The 17,415-nt window shown below is 42.7% G+C and overlaps 1 protein-coding gene across 1 annotated transcript in view; it reads left to right on the forward strand.

Moving 5' to 3' along the window:
- The window catches only part of lrrk1 (leucine-rich repeat kinase 1), a 39,277-nt gene that overhangs the window by 537 nt on the left and 21,325 nt on the right, over nt 1-17,415 (forward strand). The window contains exons 2-15 of the mRNA XM_037697228.1: nt 793-980; nt 1,886-2,057; nt 2,325-2,504; nt 3,877-4,013; nt 6,322-6,548; nt 6,639-6,766; nt 6,934-7,097; nt 9,645-9,782; nt 10,103-10,215; nt 11,634-11,704; nt 14,197-14,326; nt 14,550-14,662; nt 16,232-16,446; nt 16,523-16,687. Coding sequence (XP_037553156.1) covers nt 793-980; nt 1,886-2,057; nt 2,325-2,504; nt 3,877-4,013; nt 6,322-6,548; nt 6,639-6,766; nt 6,934-7,097; nt 9,645-9,782; nt 10,103-10,215; nt 11,634-11,704; nt 14,197-14,326; nt 14,550-14,662; nt 16,232-16,446; nt 16,523-16,687 — 2,141 coding nt within the window. The remainder of the gene's footprint in view (nt 1-792; nt 981-1,885; nt 2,058-2,324; nt 2,505-3,876; nt 4,014-6,321; nt 6,549-6,638; nt 6,767-6,933; nt 7,098-9,644; nt 9,783-10,102; nt 10,216-11,633; nt 11,705-14,196; nt 14,327-14,549; nt 14,663-16,231; nt 16,447-16,522; nt 16,688-17,415) is intronic.

The raw sequence follows: 17,415 nt of genomic DNA on the forward strand, positions 1-17,415 counted from the left end.
AGACCTTCAGATCATGTGTTGGACAGAGTCAGACCTTCAGATCATGTCTTGGACAGAGTCTGACCTTCAGACTGTGTGTTGGACAAAGTCAGACCTACAGACCATACCTAGGACGGAGTCAGACCTTCTGATCGTGTGTTGGACAGAGTCTGACCTACAGGCCATGTCTAGGACTGAGTCAGACTTTCAGACCGTGTGTTGGACAGAGTCAGACTTTCAGATTGTGTGTTGGACAGAATCTGACCTTCAGACTGTGTGTTGGACAGAATTTGACCTTCAGACTGTATGTTGGACATAGTCAGACCTACAGACCGTGTCTTGGACAGGGTCAGACCTACAGACTGTGTTGGACATAGTCAGACCATCTCATAAATCATCATCAACATAAATAAAATGGTATGGTATGGTATCTCTTGGACAGAGTCTGACCTTCAGACTGTGTCTTGGACAGAGTCTGACCTTCAGACTGTGTCTTGGACAGAGTCTGACCTTCAGACTGTGTGTTGGACAGAATTAGACCATGTGTTGGACAGATGTTTGGAGCTCTTTGATGCTGTTTTGTAGACCTGTTTTTTTTGTGCAGGGTGGGGATGTTTCCATGTGAGGATGGATCAGGCTTTTGGTTTGAACCGAAGGAACCTGCGTGTGAAGTTATTGTTACACCTACACCATCACTGTGTGTTCTGATGGTTCTGATCCAATCAGCAGAGCTGATTTGAGAACACTGAGGACATTTAGGAATGAATGGGCTGTTTTATCACTCTGTATGTTCTCCTGTCTTTGGCCCATCAGGTACCGGAGAGGAAACAGGAGCCAGAGCTCCACCGGTGGAGACCACTGATTCCGACCCTGAAGCGGTTCTTCCTTCGTCTCTGGAGAACATTGAAGCAGCGTATGAACGTGGAGACGAAGAAGTTGCCAGGGAGCTGATTCAGCAGGCCTGCTGTGTGGAGTGTTCTGCTGGGATCCATCCTGATGGAGTAAGTCTGAACTGAACTCTACTCGGTTCTGAACCAAAAGTCCATAAATAAACTGTTGAAGTGGTCTGATACAACCCGGACAGGAAGATACACCGTTCCCATGTCAGAAACACATATTAAAATGTATCTGTAAAGATAAAAACATTGTGTAAAGTTCTTGAAAAACCAAGTCCACCTCCCTCATTTCCAGGGTTTCAGGACCTGATCAAACTCATCTGGTCTTTATCGGGTTCTAAAAGATCCAAATCGGACCTGAAGTGAACAAAAACACTCATCAGGTTCCACCGAGTCATTCTTTATTAACAGAAATAAATCATTAAAGCTGGGAGTGAAAACTGTGTCCAGCCTACAGATGTTTACCCAGCATGCACTGCAGCAACAGCTCCTCCCAGCTGTCAGCATGGTGGCAGAGGGCTGATGGTTTGGGCTCCTGTCAGTCATTGAGTGGACCAGGAACTCCTCTGGAGACCAAAGGGTTCTGGAGTCAAATGAGTCCTTCTGTTCAACAGCTGAAGCTTGGACCAAACTGGGTCCAACAGAACCATAATCCCAAATGCAGGAGCTGATCTAACAGAACCAAGGTACCGCATCAGTCCAGTCAGAGTCCAGAACCTGAGACTGAGACTCTGTGCTGGGACTTTCAGAAAGCTAAGCAGAACCCTCAATGAACTGAAGCAACGCTGGAGAGAAGACTGGGCCAGAACTCCCCCAGAACCATGAGAGAGACTGACGGTCCTGCAGAAAACCACGGAGGGTTCTGCTGCTGAAGGAGGTTCTGTTGGATCAGTGCTGGAACCAGTTCTTCATTAATATTTTGCTGAAACACTTTAGAACCATGAACCAGTTTTGTTCTGGGTGTGAAGGGTCACATGTTTTACTGAAAGTTCTTGTGTGTTTGGCTGCAGGTCCATCTCCTGTCTCTAGCCACTCAGCACGGAGACCTGACGAGCGTTCGGTACCTTCTGAAAGAAGCCCGGATCACGTTACCCCAGGAACCGTCACAGAGTAACCCAGCTGTTCTGGCAGCTCAGTGTGGTTCTACCAGCCTGGTGAAAGAGCTTCTGGATTCTGTTCCTGGTGAGAACATCACAGTCATGGCCCGTTGATCGGCTGGTCTCTTCTGTCATGGATCTATGGTTCGGTGGTTCTGGTGCAGTTTAAACATTCACAGTTTCACCTTCAGATGTGAAGGTACAGAAATAAAAATGATTTCACAGCTGGAGCCGTATCTGTTTGTCTGATCGTGGATCGGGTCTTGGGGGACCTGCTGCCCAGCTCCATCAGTTCCTGCTCATATGATTCCTCCTCCTCTCATCCGACCTGCGTCTGGGTTCTTATCTCCAGGTGTGTGTCTGAGGAAAGAGCTGGTGAACTGCATGCTGGTCACTTCCAGTCAACAGGGTCACCTGGACGTGGTCCGTCTGCTCGTCAGGGGTTATGATGCAGACGTCCGAGACTTCGCCGTCCACAGTAATGAGTTTGCCGTCATCACCGGACAGCCGCTGTACGCCGCCGCTCGAGCAGGTAGAAGCAATCAGACCAGTTTACTTCAGAACTATGCCTAAAAGTCCAAGAAAAGAAGCTTCTTCCTATGTTTTGTTAAATGTTGAGGGCTTGTGTGACTCTCAGCTACTACCACGCCAAACCTTAGCTGCAGCAGCCATTTTGAATGGGTTGACTCTAAAAGATAATAAGTTATAGACATACATCCAGTGTTTACTGTCTGAGAGTTGTATTTAATTCCATCCAGTGGTGCATGAGATATTTTGCAAACAGACACAGCATGTAAAGACGTCAGGGGCCTTTACATGCTCTCCCTACCTTTGATGGTGGCAGGTCATTAATTGCCATCAGAAGATGTAGCATCATTCTTCTTATATTTAACAAACTTGTTTGTTTATTGTTGTTATTAGTTGTTTCCTGATGTTTACGGGGCGAACCAGGAGCTGCAGTGTGGTAAAGAACTGGACCATTGAACATGGCCTCGGGGGGGGGCCTTTACATGCTCTCCCTGTGGCCCCAAGGGGGCCTTTACATGCTGTCCCCGTGGCCTCGGGGGGCCTTCACATGCTCTCTCCGGGGGTCCTTTACATGCTGTCCCCGTGGGGCCTTTACATGCTCTCCCCGTGGCCCCAGTGAGCCTTTACATGCTCTCCCCGTGGTGTCGGGGGGCCTTTACATGCTGTCCCCATGGGGCCTTTACATGCTCTCCCTGTGGCCCCAGTGGGCCTTTACATGCTCTCCCCGTGGTGTCGGGGGGGCTTTACATGTGCTCCCTGTGGCCCCGGGGGGCCTTTACATGCTGTCCCCGTGGGGCCTTTTCATGCTCTCCCTGTGGCCCCAGGGGGCCTTTACATGCTCTCCCCGTGGCCCCAGGGGGCCTTTACATGCTCTCCCCGTGGCGTTGGGGGGCTTTTTACATGCTTTCCCCGGGGGTCCTTTACATACTGTCCCCATGGGTCCTTTACATGCTCTCCCTGTGGCCCCAGGGGGCCTTTACATGCTCTCCTCGTGGATTTCAGCTCATTGCTGTGTGTTCGGTCATGCCAGATGTTCAGGCATTGACACAGATGTTGTTTTACAAAATTTGTAGCTTCAGATTTCTCATTGTTTTTTAATAAATTAAATCCACTTGAATTATGAAAAAAAGAAAACATTAGTGCTGCTCAAAGTATGAAGAGGAGGAAGATGTTCCTGCTGCAGCCAAGGAACCATCTCCCTTACTGACTAATTCAGAACGTGGAACATCTAAAGGAACTTGTTCAGAAATGATCTTTAAAAGCAAAGCGTCTGTTTTTGTCCTGGCACTAAGTGATCAGGAGACATTCCCAGCCTGAGTGCAGGCTCAGGATCACCCCTTCCTCTCTGAGACTAAACATCATGTGTTGTCCTGCAGGTCATGAAGAAATCGCTCACTTCTTGCTGGAGAACGGAGCAGGGTTCTCATCGTACACTCTGATGGACTTCCCAGACTTCAGCAAACGTCTGCTCAGACAGAAACTACAGGAAACTACTGGAGGAAACGGAGAGGAGGTCCGTGTCCAGAACTCAGGGCTGTGGTTCTGACAGGTTTCAGTGATAGCAGGAACCTGTTGGACCAGGTGTTCTCCAGGTGACACCTGTGTGAACATGCACGCTGCAGGAAACGATTTCCTGCAGAGTTATATGACCTTTTTTTTTTTTCCACAAATGCAGCTTCCAAATGTTTCATTTTGATTCTCGTATAGAGTTTAGACTGGACCTGAACTGAAGTCCTGATCTGTCAAAGTCTCCTAAAGTCCTAAACCCAGAAACCTGACCCCAACCCTAACTGAAGTAGTCTCCCAGCAGTTCTGCAACTGTGGTGTCCAGTCCTACTCCTCCTGGACCTCTGTCCTGCAGGTTTGAGATGTTTACTTGCTCCAACACTCCTGGTGGTTCTGTGATTTTCATGGACCAGAACCCTGGTGTATGAAGCAGAGAAACATCTAAAACCTGCAGGACGGCGGCTCCTCAGGGACCAGAACACTGGTTTACACAGTTGGTGATTTATGGACCTTTACAGACCATTACTGCTTCCATCCTTCATCAGCCTGACATGATCAAACTACTGTTTGAAATATTTCTAACTGGAATGAAAGATTTGTAACTTTAGAACCAGATGCTGGTCGGATCGTACCCCCGCTCCGTATATATCTGGTATATATCTGGGCTCATAAAGTACTGTCCAGGTCCACACGTTCCCCGCTGTAGGTGCTGAAGCAGGTGCTGCTGGGAAGAAATGCAGAGAGAGCCCAACCAAACTGATCAAGGTTTTTAATCCTTTGAGAACCTACACTCCTGATTTCAAGAGAACATTTTTATGTTTCTTCTGTCTTAAGATTTGAGGTTGTTCAGAAAACATTCACAGCTGCAGTCCTGAATGCTCGTGTATGTGTGTGTGTGTCAAGTCAGATTTATTTATAGAGCACATTTAAAACAGAAACTGTTACCAAAGTGCTTAACAAAAATATCACATCATCAAATAAAAAGTAGCAAGATATATTTACAGCACATGGAATAAAAATATAAAACCGAAAACATAATTAGAAAAAATGAAATACTAAATCAGATCTGATGACCTTGTGTTAAATAGGAATAATAACAAAAGCATAAACAGAATCAGCATCAATGAAAAACTAGATCTAAATCCAATCACCCTGTGTTAAATGTCAGTGAGTACAGGTGAGTTTTTAGGAGAGATTTAAAAGCAGAGACTGAGGTGGCCTGTCGAATGTTGATGGGCAGATTGTTCCAAAGTTTAGGGCCCACGACTGAGAACGCTCGATCTCCTGTGAGCTTCAGCCTGGTTTTTGGTACGGCCAAAAGAAGCTGGTCTGATGATCTCAAAGCCCGAGAAGGAGCATAAGGATGAAGAAGGTCAGAGAGGTATGATGGTGCAAGGCCGTTAATGCACTTGAATGTCAGCAGGAGAATTTTAAAATCAACTCTGACATGCACAGGAAGCCAGTGAAGGGAGGACAGAACCGGAGTAATGTGCTCAAACCTGCGAGTTCTTGTTAGTAGCCGAGCTGCAGCATTTTGTACGAGCTGGAGACGTGAAAGTGAAGCCTGACTAACCCCAACATAAAGCGAGTTACACTAGTCCAGCCGGGTTGTAATAAATGCATGAACTAGTTTTTCAAGGTCGGATCTGGATAGAACGGACTTAAGCTTTGCTATCTGCCTTAGCTGAAAGAAGCTTTTTTGTAGAACAGAGTTGATCTGTTTATTAAACTTAAAGTCCGAGTCTAACACTACCCCGAGATTGGTAACTGACTGCTTTAGATGTGGCTGAAGGGAGTGCAGGTTTACAGGGTCAGTGACAGTGGCAGAGCTTGGGTTAAACACAATGACCTCAGTCTTCTGATCATTAAAACTCAAGAAGTTTGCAGCCATCCAAGTTTTGATGTCATCAAGACATTTTAGCAAAGAGTGGATGGAGCAAGAACTGTTTGGTTTTAAAGGCAGATAGATCTGAGAATCAGCGGCGTAACAGTGAAACGAAATACCATGTTTCCTCAGGACTGACCCCAAGGGGAGCAGATACAATGAGAACAGAAGGGGTCCAAGAATGGAGCCTTGTGGGACCCCACAGGAAAGAGGGACAGAAGCAGAAAAATGATTGTCAAAGTTAACACAGAAACTCCTGTCACCCAGATACGAACGGAACCATTCTTGCGCCACCCCTGTAATCCCAACCCAGTGTTCTAGCCGTGACATAAGGAAGCTGTGATCAACAGTGTCAAATGCAGCGGTAAGGTCGAGGAGTACCAGGATCACAGACTGACCAGAGTCATTCGCTGTGTTTGTGTGTGTGTAGGCTGTTTGTGTGTATTGGAGCGGTCTGCAGCTGCCCTTCTTGGAGCTGGACTGGTTCTTGGACGTCTGCTCACGGATCACCCACCTGGACCTGTCGTCCAACAGTCTGACTACTCTGCCCTCCGTGGTCCCCTGGGGTCTGATCCACCTTCGAACTTTGGATCTTTCAGATAATGTTTTGAAAGAGCTTCCTTTTGCTCAGAACTCCCAGGATGTCATCTGCTCCAGGTACGTTTCTGACTGCATCCAGTCGGGATAAATATCTCCTCCAGTGATTAAAGCCAAAAGTCAGCCTGAAAGATTTCATTCTTTCCTCAGATTGCAGCAGGTAAATCTCTATCAGAACCAGCTGAAAAGTTTACCAACTGGACTGCTTCATCTGATCCACCTTCAGAACCTATGTGCTGCCAAAAACCAGCTCACAGTTTTGTTTGACATCCCTGCCGGTACGCTCCAACTCATCTTAGAACTGTTTTTATTTATTCCTACTCTGACTTCAGGACACCAAAAAGGACAAATATTTACACTGAAACAGGCTGCCAGTCCCATGAGCCATCTGAAATTAGGGTTTGGCTCTGAAATTGACTCATCTTGTTGAATTCTGTTGTGTCAGATGTGAACTGGATCGGTCTCCGGAAGCTGGAGGAGCTGGATGTGTCTGATAACGCCCTGAGCAGTCTTCCCTCATCACTCATGTACTGTCTGAAGTCCCTCTGCTCTCTGGACGTGAGCCGGAACAAACTGAGCTCGTTCCCTGACCCCTGGGCCTGCCCACTGGTAAGAACCCCACCTGCCTAAAGACCACGGTCTGCTTTTCTTTCATTTAAAACACAATATCCTCAACTCAACTTTATTTTGGTAAATTAAAAACATTACTAAAAAAGGGAAAACAATATTGTATTATGAAATTCTTTATCAAAAGGGCTCGTGAACGGTCGGCACAGATAAATCAGACAAGAAGGAAAAATAAAAGACAGAGGCTGTTACTGCTAGGAGTAATAAGTGTCCTTTATTAACCTGCCACAGAAAACAGCCAAGCAAAAAACACATGTACACTCGTACACTCTTAACACACAAATTGATATGAAATAACTTCTCACCGTGACACTGGCCGGGAAGTCGTTTTCGACCCAGGTAAAGAAGAATCACATCAAAATGGCGCATGGCACCAGCGCGTGCTGATCCATCACAGGACTTCCAAAGATTAAGTTGCCTGTCACACTTCCTCTTATACCATTTCCCTGACCGGATCGCGTGAGAGCATTAAAAAAACAAGTTTGATGGTTACCAGAACAACGGATGAGGAGCTGGTGATTTATTACAAATGAGGAGCACGGTGACCTCAAGGCGGGCCAAGACCTTGAAGTTAGCAATACTCCTTAAACTTCCTAAAGAGGAAATACACACTCCTCCATCCCTCTGCAAACCATCAAAGAATGTCCCAAATATTAACAAAGGCAACATAAATCATTCCCCCCTTTGTCTTTGTGACATGTTAAACAAAGTACAATCCCTAATATGTGAATAACACGTTGTATAAGTGTGTTTCCAAACTACATGTAAATGAGTGTAATATAAGTATAAATTGACATAAAAGCATTAAAATAATCATTTCTATATCAAATATAAAATGGTAAATCAATTATTTACCAAAAAAGGATTAGGCTGAAGCCAAGGCTTATACTTGCCTTCTCTGTTCATAGACTCTGCAGTCTACATAATGACATATATCTACTGTCTACATATATACATAAGTACACATATAGACATTTACCGTATATTTAAATATTTAAATATGCATGTAGATAATACATACACATACTCACATTACATACATGGTTACACAATACATATATACATCTCCGTAACATCTCCATAAGCTTTTATAATTTTGCATTTTAAGGCTCTTTTAAAGCTCACCAAAAAAAACATATAATTTGAAATCATCATTCAGTTCATTCCAGTTTCACACCAATAACTGAAATACATCTAGATTTTACTTTACTTTTCTCTTTAGCTTGTTCAAATATTAACAGACCTCGTAAATTATATTTACTCTCTCTTAACTTAAATAATTTCTGACTTCCAGAAGGAAGGCTTCTATTCAGTGCTTTATACATTATTTCCAGTATTTTTATGTAAACAGTGTCATTAAATTTTAAAGTATTACTTTGAATAAAGAGTTTATTAGTTGGTTCACAATATCCTACTTTATTAATAAGTCTAATTGCTTTTCTTTGTAACTTTATTAATATGTCAATAGTAGTTTTATTTGCATTTTCCCATATTTCTGAGCAATATAACAAGTAGGGTATAATCAAGGAAGAGTATATAATATGCAAGCCTTTTACATTTATTAAATATTTTATTTTAAACAATATTCCAATAGTTTTTGCAATTTTATTTTTAATATATTTAATATGAGGCTTCCAATTAAGTTTGTTGTCCAGAATGATACCTGAAAATTTTGTCTCATAAACTCTGTCGATTTCAACTCCATTTATATGTAATTTTACATTATTATAAATCGGATTACCTGAAAATACCATAAAATTAGTTTTTTTTTTTCATTTAAAGATAGCTTATTATAATCAAACCACTTTTTTTTTTTTAAACTCAGCTAGCTCTTTTTCTACTATTTGTATTAATTCATTCATATTCTTTCCAGAAAAGTAAAAGTTCTTCTCCATATTTGATGTTCCAGGGATAAATGCATAAAATAATTTCTAGAATTCAGCATATTTATTAAATCAAATGTTAAATTTCCTGTCATCTTCATAACAAAAGGAAGAACTGGGTGTTGGACTTCATGTCTGGACGACAACAGACTGTTTGTGTTCACTGTAAGACTCCATCAGACGGTGCACAGAGGTTCCTCAGGAAGGTGTACTCGGTTCTGTGATCTTCACTCTGATCAAACATGACTGTTCTACTAAATTCAACACAAACCAGGACATGAAAGCTGCTGATGACCCACAGTGTTGGGACTCATCAGCAGAGATGATGAAACATCTCATAGCTGAGGTGGAATAGCTATGTAGACAACAATTTGTTTCTCAGTGTCAACAAAACTAAAGAGCTGACCCTGGACTTTAGAAAAATATGATATCCAGCACTCCCTGTATGATAAAGGCTTGCCTGTGGAGAGGGCCAACCACATCCAGAGGATTTCTCCTGGACTTTCAGTACCTGACCAAGAAAGACCTGGCCACGGCTAATCATGAAATGATAAATGTCTTTATCTTTAACATATAAAATGTTAAGGTTGAAGAAAGATGTCCTCATAGTATCACAAATTTATATTTTTTGTCTCCTCCTTTGTAGAATCGATGCAAAGCTTCTTCCAATTTACTTGAGAGTCTCCCAGACACCATCTCCATCTTCTGGAGGACTCATCTGAAGGAGGTGGACTTCTCTAACAACCGCCTGAAGGAGCTGCCTTCTTATATCTTTGAACTGGAGGTAGGAATCATCACAGGATCTTGTGTGGATTTTTCTAAACGTCAGTATCTTTAGATTAAACCAACGCAAGCGAGTAGACCTTCACCCAATGTTCCCCCCACCACATCCACAATCATCTACATGGGTTAGTAAGCAGAAGACATCTGGGATTAAAAGTTCTCAGAAGCTTCAGAACCAGGTCTGAAAAGCTCCGGTGTGCGTGTTCATGATGGGTTTTCCACGATGTCCTCGTGTTTCACGATGTCCTCGTGTTCCAACTGATAGTTCTTGAGGAACCCGGTGATTTGGTTCACAGTTTCTCCCCCCTTTTCCCCCCATAGGCCATCGTCTCGTTGAGGTTGTGTGGGAACTTCATCTCATCGCTCCCAGCTCCCAATAAGTGGAAATGTTCTCAGCTCAAGACTCTGGACCTCTCAAAGAACCAACTGGGCAAGTAGGTACACACGTGCGAACACACACACACACAAACAGAGACAAGCTCTGTTGAGGCACTAGCTGAAATTATTTCAAACGTTCTTCGTGGGGAGGAACTGAAGGCTGTGGACACATACAGATTCTTGGGAGTCCATCTGAAGCAGACTGGACTGGAGCACCAACACTGATGCTGTGCCCCAGAAGGAGCTGAGCAGAGTCTTATCTTCTGAAGAGGTTCTGGTCCTACAGCTACTTTGTTTATCAGTCTGTGGTTCCAGGAGCCATCTGGCATGGGGGAGCAGCAAGCTCTCATTAAAACCTGGATAAATCACAGGACAGAACCAGGAGACATTTGAGTCGGTGAGAGACAACCTGCTCTCCACCAAGAACATCTCGTTCTATCCCCCTCATGACACTCTACAAGGGCAGTGACACTCGTTTTCTACAGATTCCCTCAGCTCTGCTGCCACAGAACATGCTGTTTGGAATGTCACTTTATCACAGCTCATCACTAACAGATGAACACGGGAGTTTATATCTGTAAACAAGGGACCATGTAGTGCACCATCATCACACAGTACTACAGGAAATGTATCAAAGCTCATGCTCAATAATCCAGGTAAAATAATCCAACAAAGTTATTTCAGATCCTCTGAACAGTTTCTTTTTGTTGTTGTTGTTGAAATGTTTTGTCCTTCATCCAAAGGACTTCATCAGTCCAAGGAGCCACAACAGACTCAGTGCCATAAATGACTTACTCACATACAGTAGTGGGCCAACCGGTTTTAGATGATAAGATGGTTTCTGGAGTCCGCCCTCTTCCCCGTTGACAGTAAATATACTCTGCCATCTTGACTCCACCTTTGTCTTAATTTATACTCATGGGTTACTCTTTGTTTTTGTTTGTTGTTCTGTTCTCCTCTCTAAACTTTAAATAAAGTTTCATCTGTGAATTTATCGTCAGAAAAATCCGAACATTCTGTTTTATTGATTTGTTGAGGTCTGTGAGGCCTTCAGACCACGAAACCCAAACAGATGCTCTGAAGGTGTTCTGTTTGTGAGAATGTTATTAACGAAAGGATCTTTCACAGCATTAGCTGTTGAGGCGTCTTATCATGGATTTATAATCAGATATTTGTTTTTAACCGGGAATATAAAACCAGTTAACGAGGAACGAACACAGCAAATTCAGTTTTTTCTCCGGGTCCTCTGGTTTCCTCCCACAGACCAAAAACATGCATGTTAGGCCCAGACCTCCCTTGCAAAAGAGATCTGTGACCTCATTGGGATTTTCCTGGTGAAATAAAGGTTAATAAATAAAAGTTAATAAATAAATAAATAAAGAGGGTTCCCCCATTGTTTCTTCTTTTAAATGATCTAATTTCCTGTTGGACCCAGAACCACTGGAGTTGGTAATGTACTGTATGTGTGTTTTAGAACCGAAGAGGGATCCAAATCCAGAAGACTTGCTTTCCTGACAACCTGGAACAGAAGAGATCCAGACCCAGGTAAGAGTTCAGAACTATTACAACTAAACACAAACCTGGTGTTCAGGTGAGATCATTTATCGTCCAGAAGAAGATCTTCATGCCAGTGGGTTCATCTCGGTAACAGTTCACTATTTTTCTGTTCTTATCTCTTTATCTTCCCTGTCATGGATGTCAGGAGTGTCTCATTCAGCAGGTTACTGATGGGGAGCAGGACCTTTGGTTCTATCAGGTTTTGGAGATTCAGAGATTAGTTAGCCCCCCCGGTCTCAGAACTCAGAAAACATATATATGAAGGTTCAGTTTCCTCTCAGACCATCAGTCTGCTAGTTAAACAAAGCAAGTGAAACATTTTTATTCTTTGTATCCAGAAGCCACACAGCAAAAACAACACTCCTTGAAATAAGCCATATATTCCTAAATGTGACCAAATGTTCTTGTTTTGAGAAAAAAACAATCTGCCAATTGGGTAAACAAAAGTAGCTTGGCTAGAATACTTAAAACTAGCAATTGAATAATAATAATTAAAAAAAAGAATAATAACTACTATGTGCCTTTAAACTAAACTAAATTGTCCAAAATTAAATAAAATTGTACTTCTTATAAGCAAGGATTGCTTTAAGAAATATTTTCTTAGAATGAGTGGTGTACCCCATTAATTAAGCTGATTTTAAGTTTTTTTTATGCTTCATTTAAGAAAAATTGACTTATAACAAGGAAAGAGACCCTGATACATATAAAATCTTTACCTAAATTGAGTATTATGCATTCTTGAATAATTTCAATAATTTCTTGCTTACTTTAGGATTTTACACCCTAATTTAAGTGTTACGCCCCCTTGATTAAGCTATTTCATAAGTTAAAGCCAGTTTCTGGGAATTCTACGGCAGACTGGTTAGAAACAGGTCTATAAGGTCCTATTTAGTACGACAGATCTTGTTGACAGGCCTCAGACTGATGAAGTCTTTCAGATGAAAGACAAAACATTTCTTCCAAAAAGAAACTGTCCAGATAACATGATTTAACTTTTTTTGTAAAGAATTAATCTTCTTCATATCCCAAAGTTAGTCATGGAGCTCCTCAGGGTTCAGTGTTTGGACCAATGCTCTTTACTTTATATAAGCTTCCATTAGGTAAAGTTATTAAACAACATGGGATAAATTTTCATTGTTATATTGATGATACTCAGTTATATTTGTCCATGAAACCCGATGAATCCAATCAGTTACTTAGATTATGTACTAGCTTGTCTTAAAGACCTAAAAACATAGATTACCCTTAATTTTCAGCTTTTAAACTCAAGACAAGACAGAGGTTGTGGTTTTTGGACTTGAGCATCTTAGGAATATTTTTTTTAGTCTTTCGCCCTCCTTGGATGGCATTAATTTGGCTTCTAGTTCTATTGTAAAAAATACTTGGTGTTATTTTTGATCACCCACATTTAAAAAGTTACCAGAACCGCTTTCTTTCACCTACATAGTATCTCTAAGTTTAGAAACATGTTGTTAAAAAATGATGCAGAAAAACTGGTCCATGCATTTATCACATTTAGGCTGGACTATTGCAATTGTTTATTATCTGGGAGTCCAAAAACTTCTTTTAAAAGCCTTCAATTGTTCCAAAATGCTGCTGCCAGAGTCTTAACTGGAGTTAGTAGGAGAGATCCTATTTCTTCTGTTTTATCTTCTCTCTACTGGCTCCCTATCAAATTCAGGATAGAATTCAAAATCTTACTTCTAACCTACAAAGCTCTCAACAACTTTTCTCCATCCTATATTACAGATCTAATTGTTCCATATTTTCATAACAGAGCATTTTGCTGTCAGAGTGCAGGTTTATTTGTGGTTCCTAGAGTTTCAGAAAGCAGAATGGGAGGAAGATCTTTCAGGAGCCTCTCTTGTGGAATAAACTTCCAGTTTCTGTCTGTGTGGCTGACACATTGTCTACATTTAAGATTAGGCTTATGTTTTTCCTTTTTGATAAATTCTATAGTTAGGTTCGACTTGGGTTTCCTGAACTATCCTTTAGATATGCTGCTATAGGCTTAGACTGCTGGGGGACAAATTGACCACATTTCCTCACTCTGCCGTTGTCTTTACTTGCTCTACTCTACCTATTTGTACTTGTAATTATTTCTATCTTAACGTGTTTTTTTGTCTTTCCTCCTAAATAAACTACACCTGGACCTGTCATTTTATGTTGATCTGTTTCTACTTCCTGTCCTCTCAAACCCCAGCCAGTTGAGCAGATGGCCTCTTGTCCTGGTTCTGCTGGAGGTTTCTTCCTGTTAAAAGGGACATTTTCCTTTCCACTGTTGCCTTTGTGTTTGCTCAGGATGCGACTGCGACAAAACAAAGATTCAACACAATCTGCTGGTTTCCTTAGATTGATAACTTTTATTAATTTGCTTTTATAAATTATTATAATGCATATGAATATTTTTTTACATTGCCCTGAGACGACAAATCAAATTGACTCTGCTTGTTTTTTTGTTGTTTTTTTTTTGTTGACAGTGTGTCCCATTGAGTTTCCTGATTTTCTGAGATCTTCACTAGAAGTTCTGGTCCTAAATGAGAACCAGCTGGAGTGTGTTCCTCAGTCTGTGTGTAGTCTGCACAACCTCACAGAGCTTTACCTGTCCAGGTGAGCACTCTTGCCAAAACAAAACCGTTCTGATGTTATCGTCAATGTTTAAATGGATTGAAGTACTGTGGGGTTCTATCAGAGCTGAATATCTTGACTTCATTTAATGTAGATAATTTTCAATCAAATAAAACCAGTAGAATGGATGACAACCATTCAGATGATAGGTAGATGATTCTTTTTTAATATTTGCTGCTGACCTGGCCTGCTCTTTGGCGGACAGAAATCCTGGGATCCGAGAACTTCCTGTTGAACTCGGTCAGCTCCCCAACCTGTGGCAGCTGGACATCGAAGACCTCAACATCTCCAATGTCCCCCAGGCCGTGAGAAACGAAGGTAAGGTTGGACGTGAGACACCAAGGTTAAAATCAGAGGTCATCTGTCATTTGTACCGAGTTGTTGTGGGTCAGAAGAAGAGCCAAGACCACAAGGTCGGTACAGAACCTGGTGCATGGAACCAGCCCACCTTAAACCACTCCCTTAAACCAGGATTATGTCTGGTTCCTTTGGTGGTTCCCTATGAATCTGTCCAGTGACCACAACTGAAGAAGTGTGTCAAAGATCTCATGAGTTTTTTTTACCCAAGAGGTAAAACATGAAGATTGTTCAAATGATGAGGTTGACTTTGTCATCAAAGCATCTTTAGGTTTTGTGTTTTTGTGACACATCCATAGTAGTGGACCTCGGGTTCTAGGGGGGTTTTGGTTGTTACCACTAGACCTCCTCACCTAAAGAAGGCCTAGACCAGGATGGTCTCTGTGCACCTGAGATTAGTGAATCCCAAACTTTTCAGCTTTTGATCCACAGACTAAGAAACACACAGACGCCTTCAACCCTGACCAGTCAAAGTTTACAAATTTAACAAAGAGCCTCGTCAACCAATGACTTCTGTTTATAACAGTTAGGGCTTCATGTACAAATCACTCATTTTTAAGGTTAATCCTATTTCTGTAGATCTTCTCAGGACCCCCACTAGGTATTTTGTGTCCCACAATGGGGTCTAGCTTAGGGAACCACTGTCTTAGATGAATGGATCTGAAGGAAGTTCGTAGTTTGGATAGAGAATGTTTGGTTTTTATGTTCAAGCTGGGTGTTCAGGTAGATTAGTTCGTCAGACACTCGCTCTGTTTGAACTCTTTCAGACCTACAAACCAGAAGTTCAGGCTGGTTGGACCGGAGTTTCATGTCTGTTGTAATGGTGCTTCTCGGAAAGCGCAGTATTTTCTGATGTGGAACTGATGGAATAACAGTTTGGCGTGGTTGACTCTCTCACAGTACAGGTCTTCTTCCGTTTTTTTCATCCATCCATCCATCCATTATCTTTACCCGCTTATTCCATTTTGGGTCACGGGGGTCGCCGGTGCCCATTTTGAGCAATCACTGTGCGAGGGGCGGGGTACACCCTGGACGGGTCGCAAGTCCATCACAGGGCCACATAGAGACAAACGAGACAAACAACCATTCACTCTCTCACTCACACCTAGGGACAATTTAGAGTTACCAATCAGCCTAACATGCATGTTTTTGGTCTGTGGGAGGAAACCGGAGTACCCGGAGAAAACCCACGCATGCACGGAGAGAACATGCAAACTCCACCCAGAAAGGCCCCTGGACCGGGGTTTGAACCAGGGACCTGCGCGCTGAGAGGCAGCAGCTCTACCAGTTGTGCCACCGTGCTGCCTTCCGTTTTTTTTTTCTCAGATCTAATCAGCTGAAGGTTGTTTACCAGAGTTGACGTTGTCTGCTGTGATAAGCTGACAGTCGTTCTGTCTCCAAACAAGAACAAAAGGCTCCTTCTGACCTGTCAGCATCTGGCTGATGATGTACTGAGAACTGAATTTCTCTCATATTTGCAGAAACCTGCAGACTCCTATTCTCTGGACTGTGGCCTGTTTGTTTTCTCAGGTCCTGGGTCTGTCCTGGCTTTCCTCCGGGCACATCTTCGAAAAGCAGAGCCTTGTAAACTGCTGAAGATGCTTGTGGTGGGCCCTCCGAGACAGGGGAAGACGGTGCTCCTGGAGGCCCTGCTGACAGGAAAACCATCAAACTTCACCCCAGCAGTGTGCAGTATCTCCAGGTTCATCTGGGAGCTGGAGAAACCCAGCATGAGCAAAAGCAACGTGAGGAACTCCCACCACCACATGCCACTGCACGGTCCCTCTGTCTGTCTGACAGGTGTGCTCTTGTCCCTCACAGAGAGACTCTGTGGTGTTCAACGTGTGGGACGTTGGGGGTCCGGCCAGCATGAGCACAGTCAACCAGTGTTTCTTCACCGATAAGGCTCTGTACGTGGTCATCTGGAACCTGGCTCTGGGAGAGGAGGCTGTGGCCAACCTGCAGACCTGGCTGCTCAACATTGAGGTGAATATTTCCATCTCGAAGCAAGAGTCCAGCCACTGGGTGGACCACTGACCATCCATGGATCATGTACTGCCAGGCACACACAAACAATAAGCTTTTCCTGAAAGTACCTGTGTAAATACCTGAAATGCATTTGTCTGCAGAGTTATTTTTTCTAACAACCATTTGTGCTCGGCTCAGTTATTTCACAGCAAACCTACGAGCCAGACTGAGTGAAATCGGAACCTCTTTAGTCCGTGTTAATGTTGTCCTGTCTGAAACCGGTCCGTGATGCCTTCTAGAGCCTCTAACAAAATAATGTTTGTAAACTTCCAGATCCTGCGTCTGCAACATGCAACAACAAAATGTTCTGATTTAATCAGAAATATGATGTCAGGCATCAACATGAAGCCAAGTCCATGGACTCACAGAAAAACCTTAGTTTTGTGGTCCCAGACTGGCAAACCGGAGTCCAGATCCAGACCCAGTTGAAGTCTTTTATGGACTTGGATCAGTTAAATTTCAATAGACTGTTTTTGTATTTACGGTAAATAAATCCTGGTCTTATGGTTGCTGTCTGCAGAGAAACAATCTGATCAAATAAAAGCACAAGTGAAGGACGTCAACCTGAATGCTGCTGAAATCAGTTTTTGACCTTTACTTGGGGAGAGCAAACATAAGACCAGGATTTATTTACTGTAAATACAAAAAGTCGCCGTATCATTAAAAAATGGTAACAGGATTTATTT

Source organism: Nematolebias whitei, chromosome 2 (genome assembly GCF_014905685.2).
Source record: "Nematolebias whitei isolate Nwh7 chromosome 2, NemWhi1, whole genome shotgun sequence".
Lineage (NCBI taxonomy): Eukaryota > Metazoa > Chordata > Actinopteri > Cyprinodontiformes > Rivulidae > Nematolebias > Nematolebias whitei.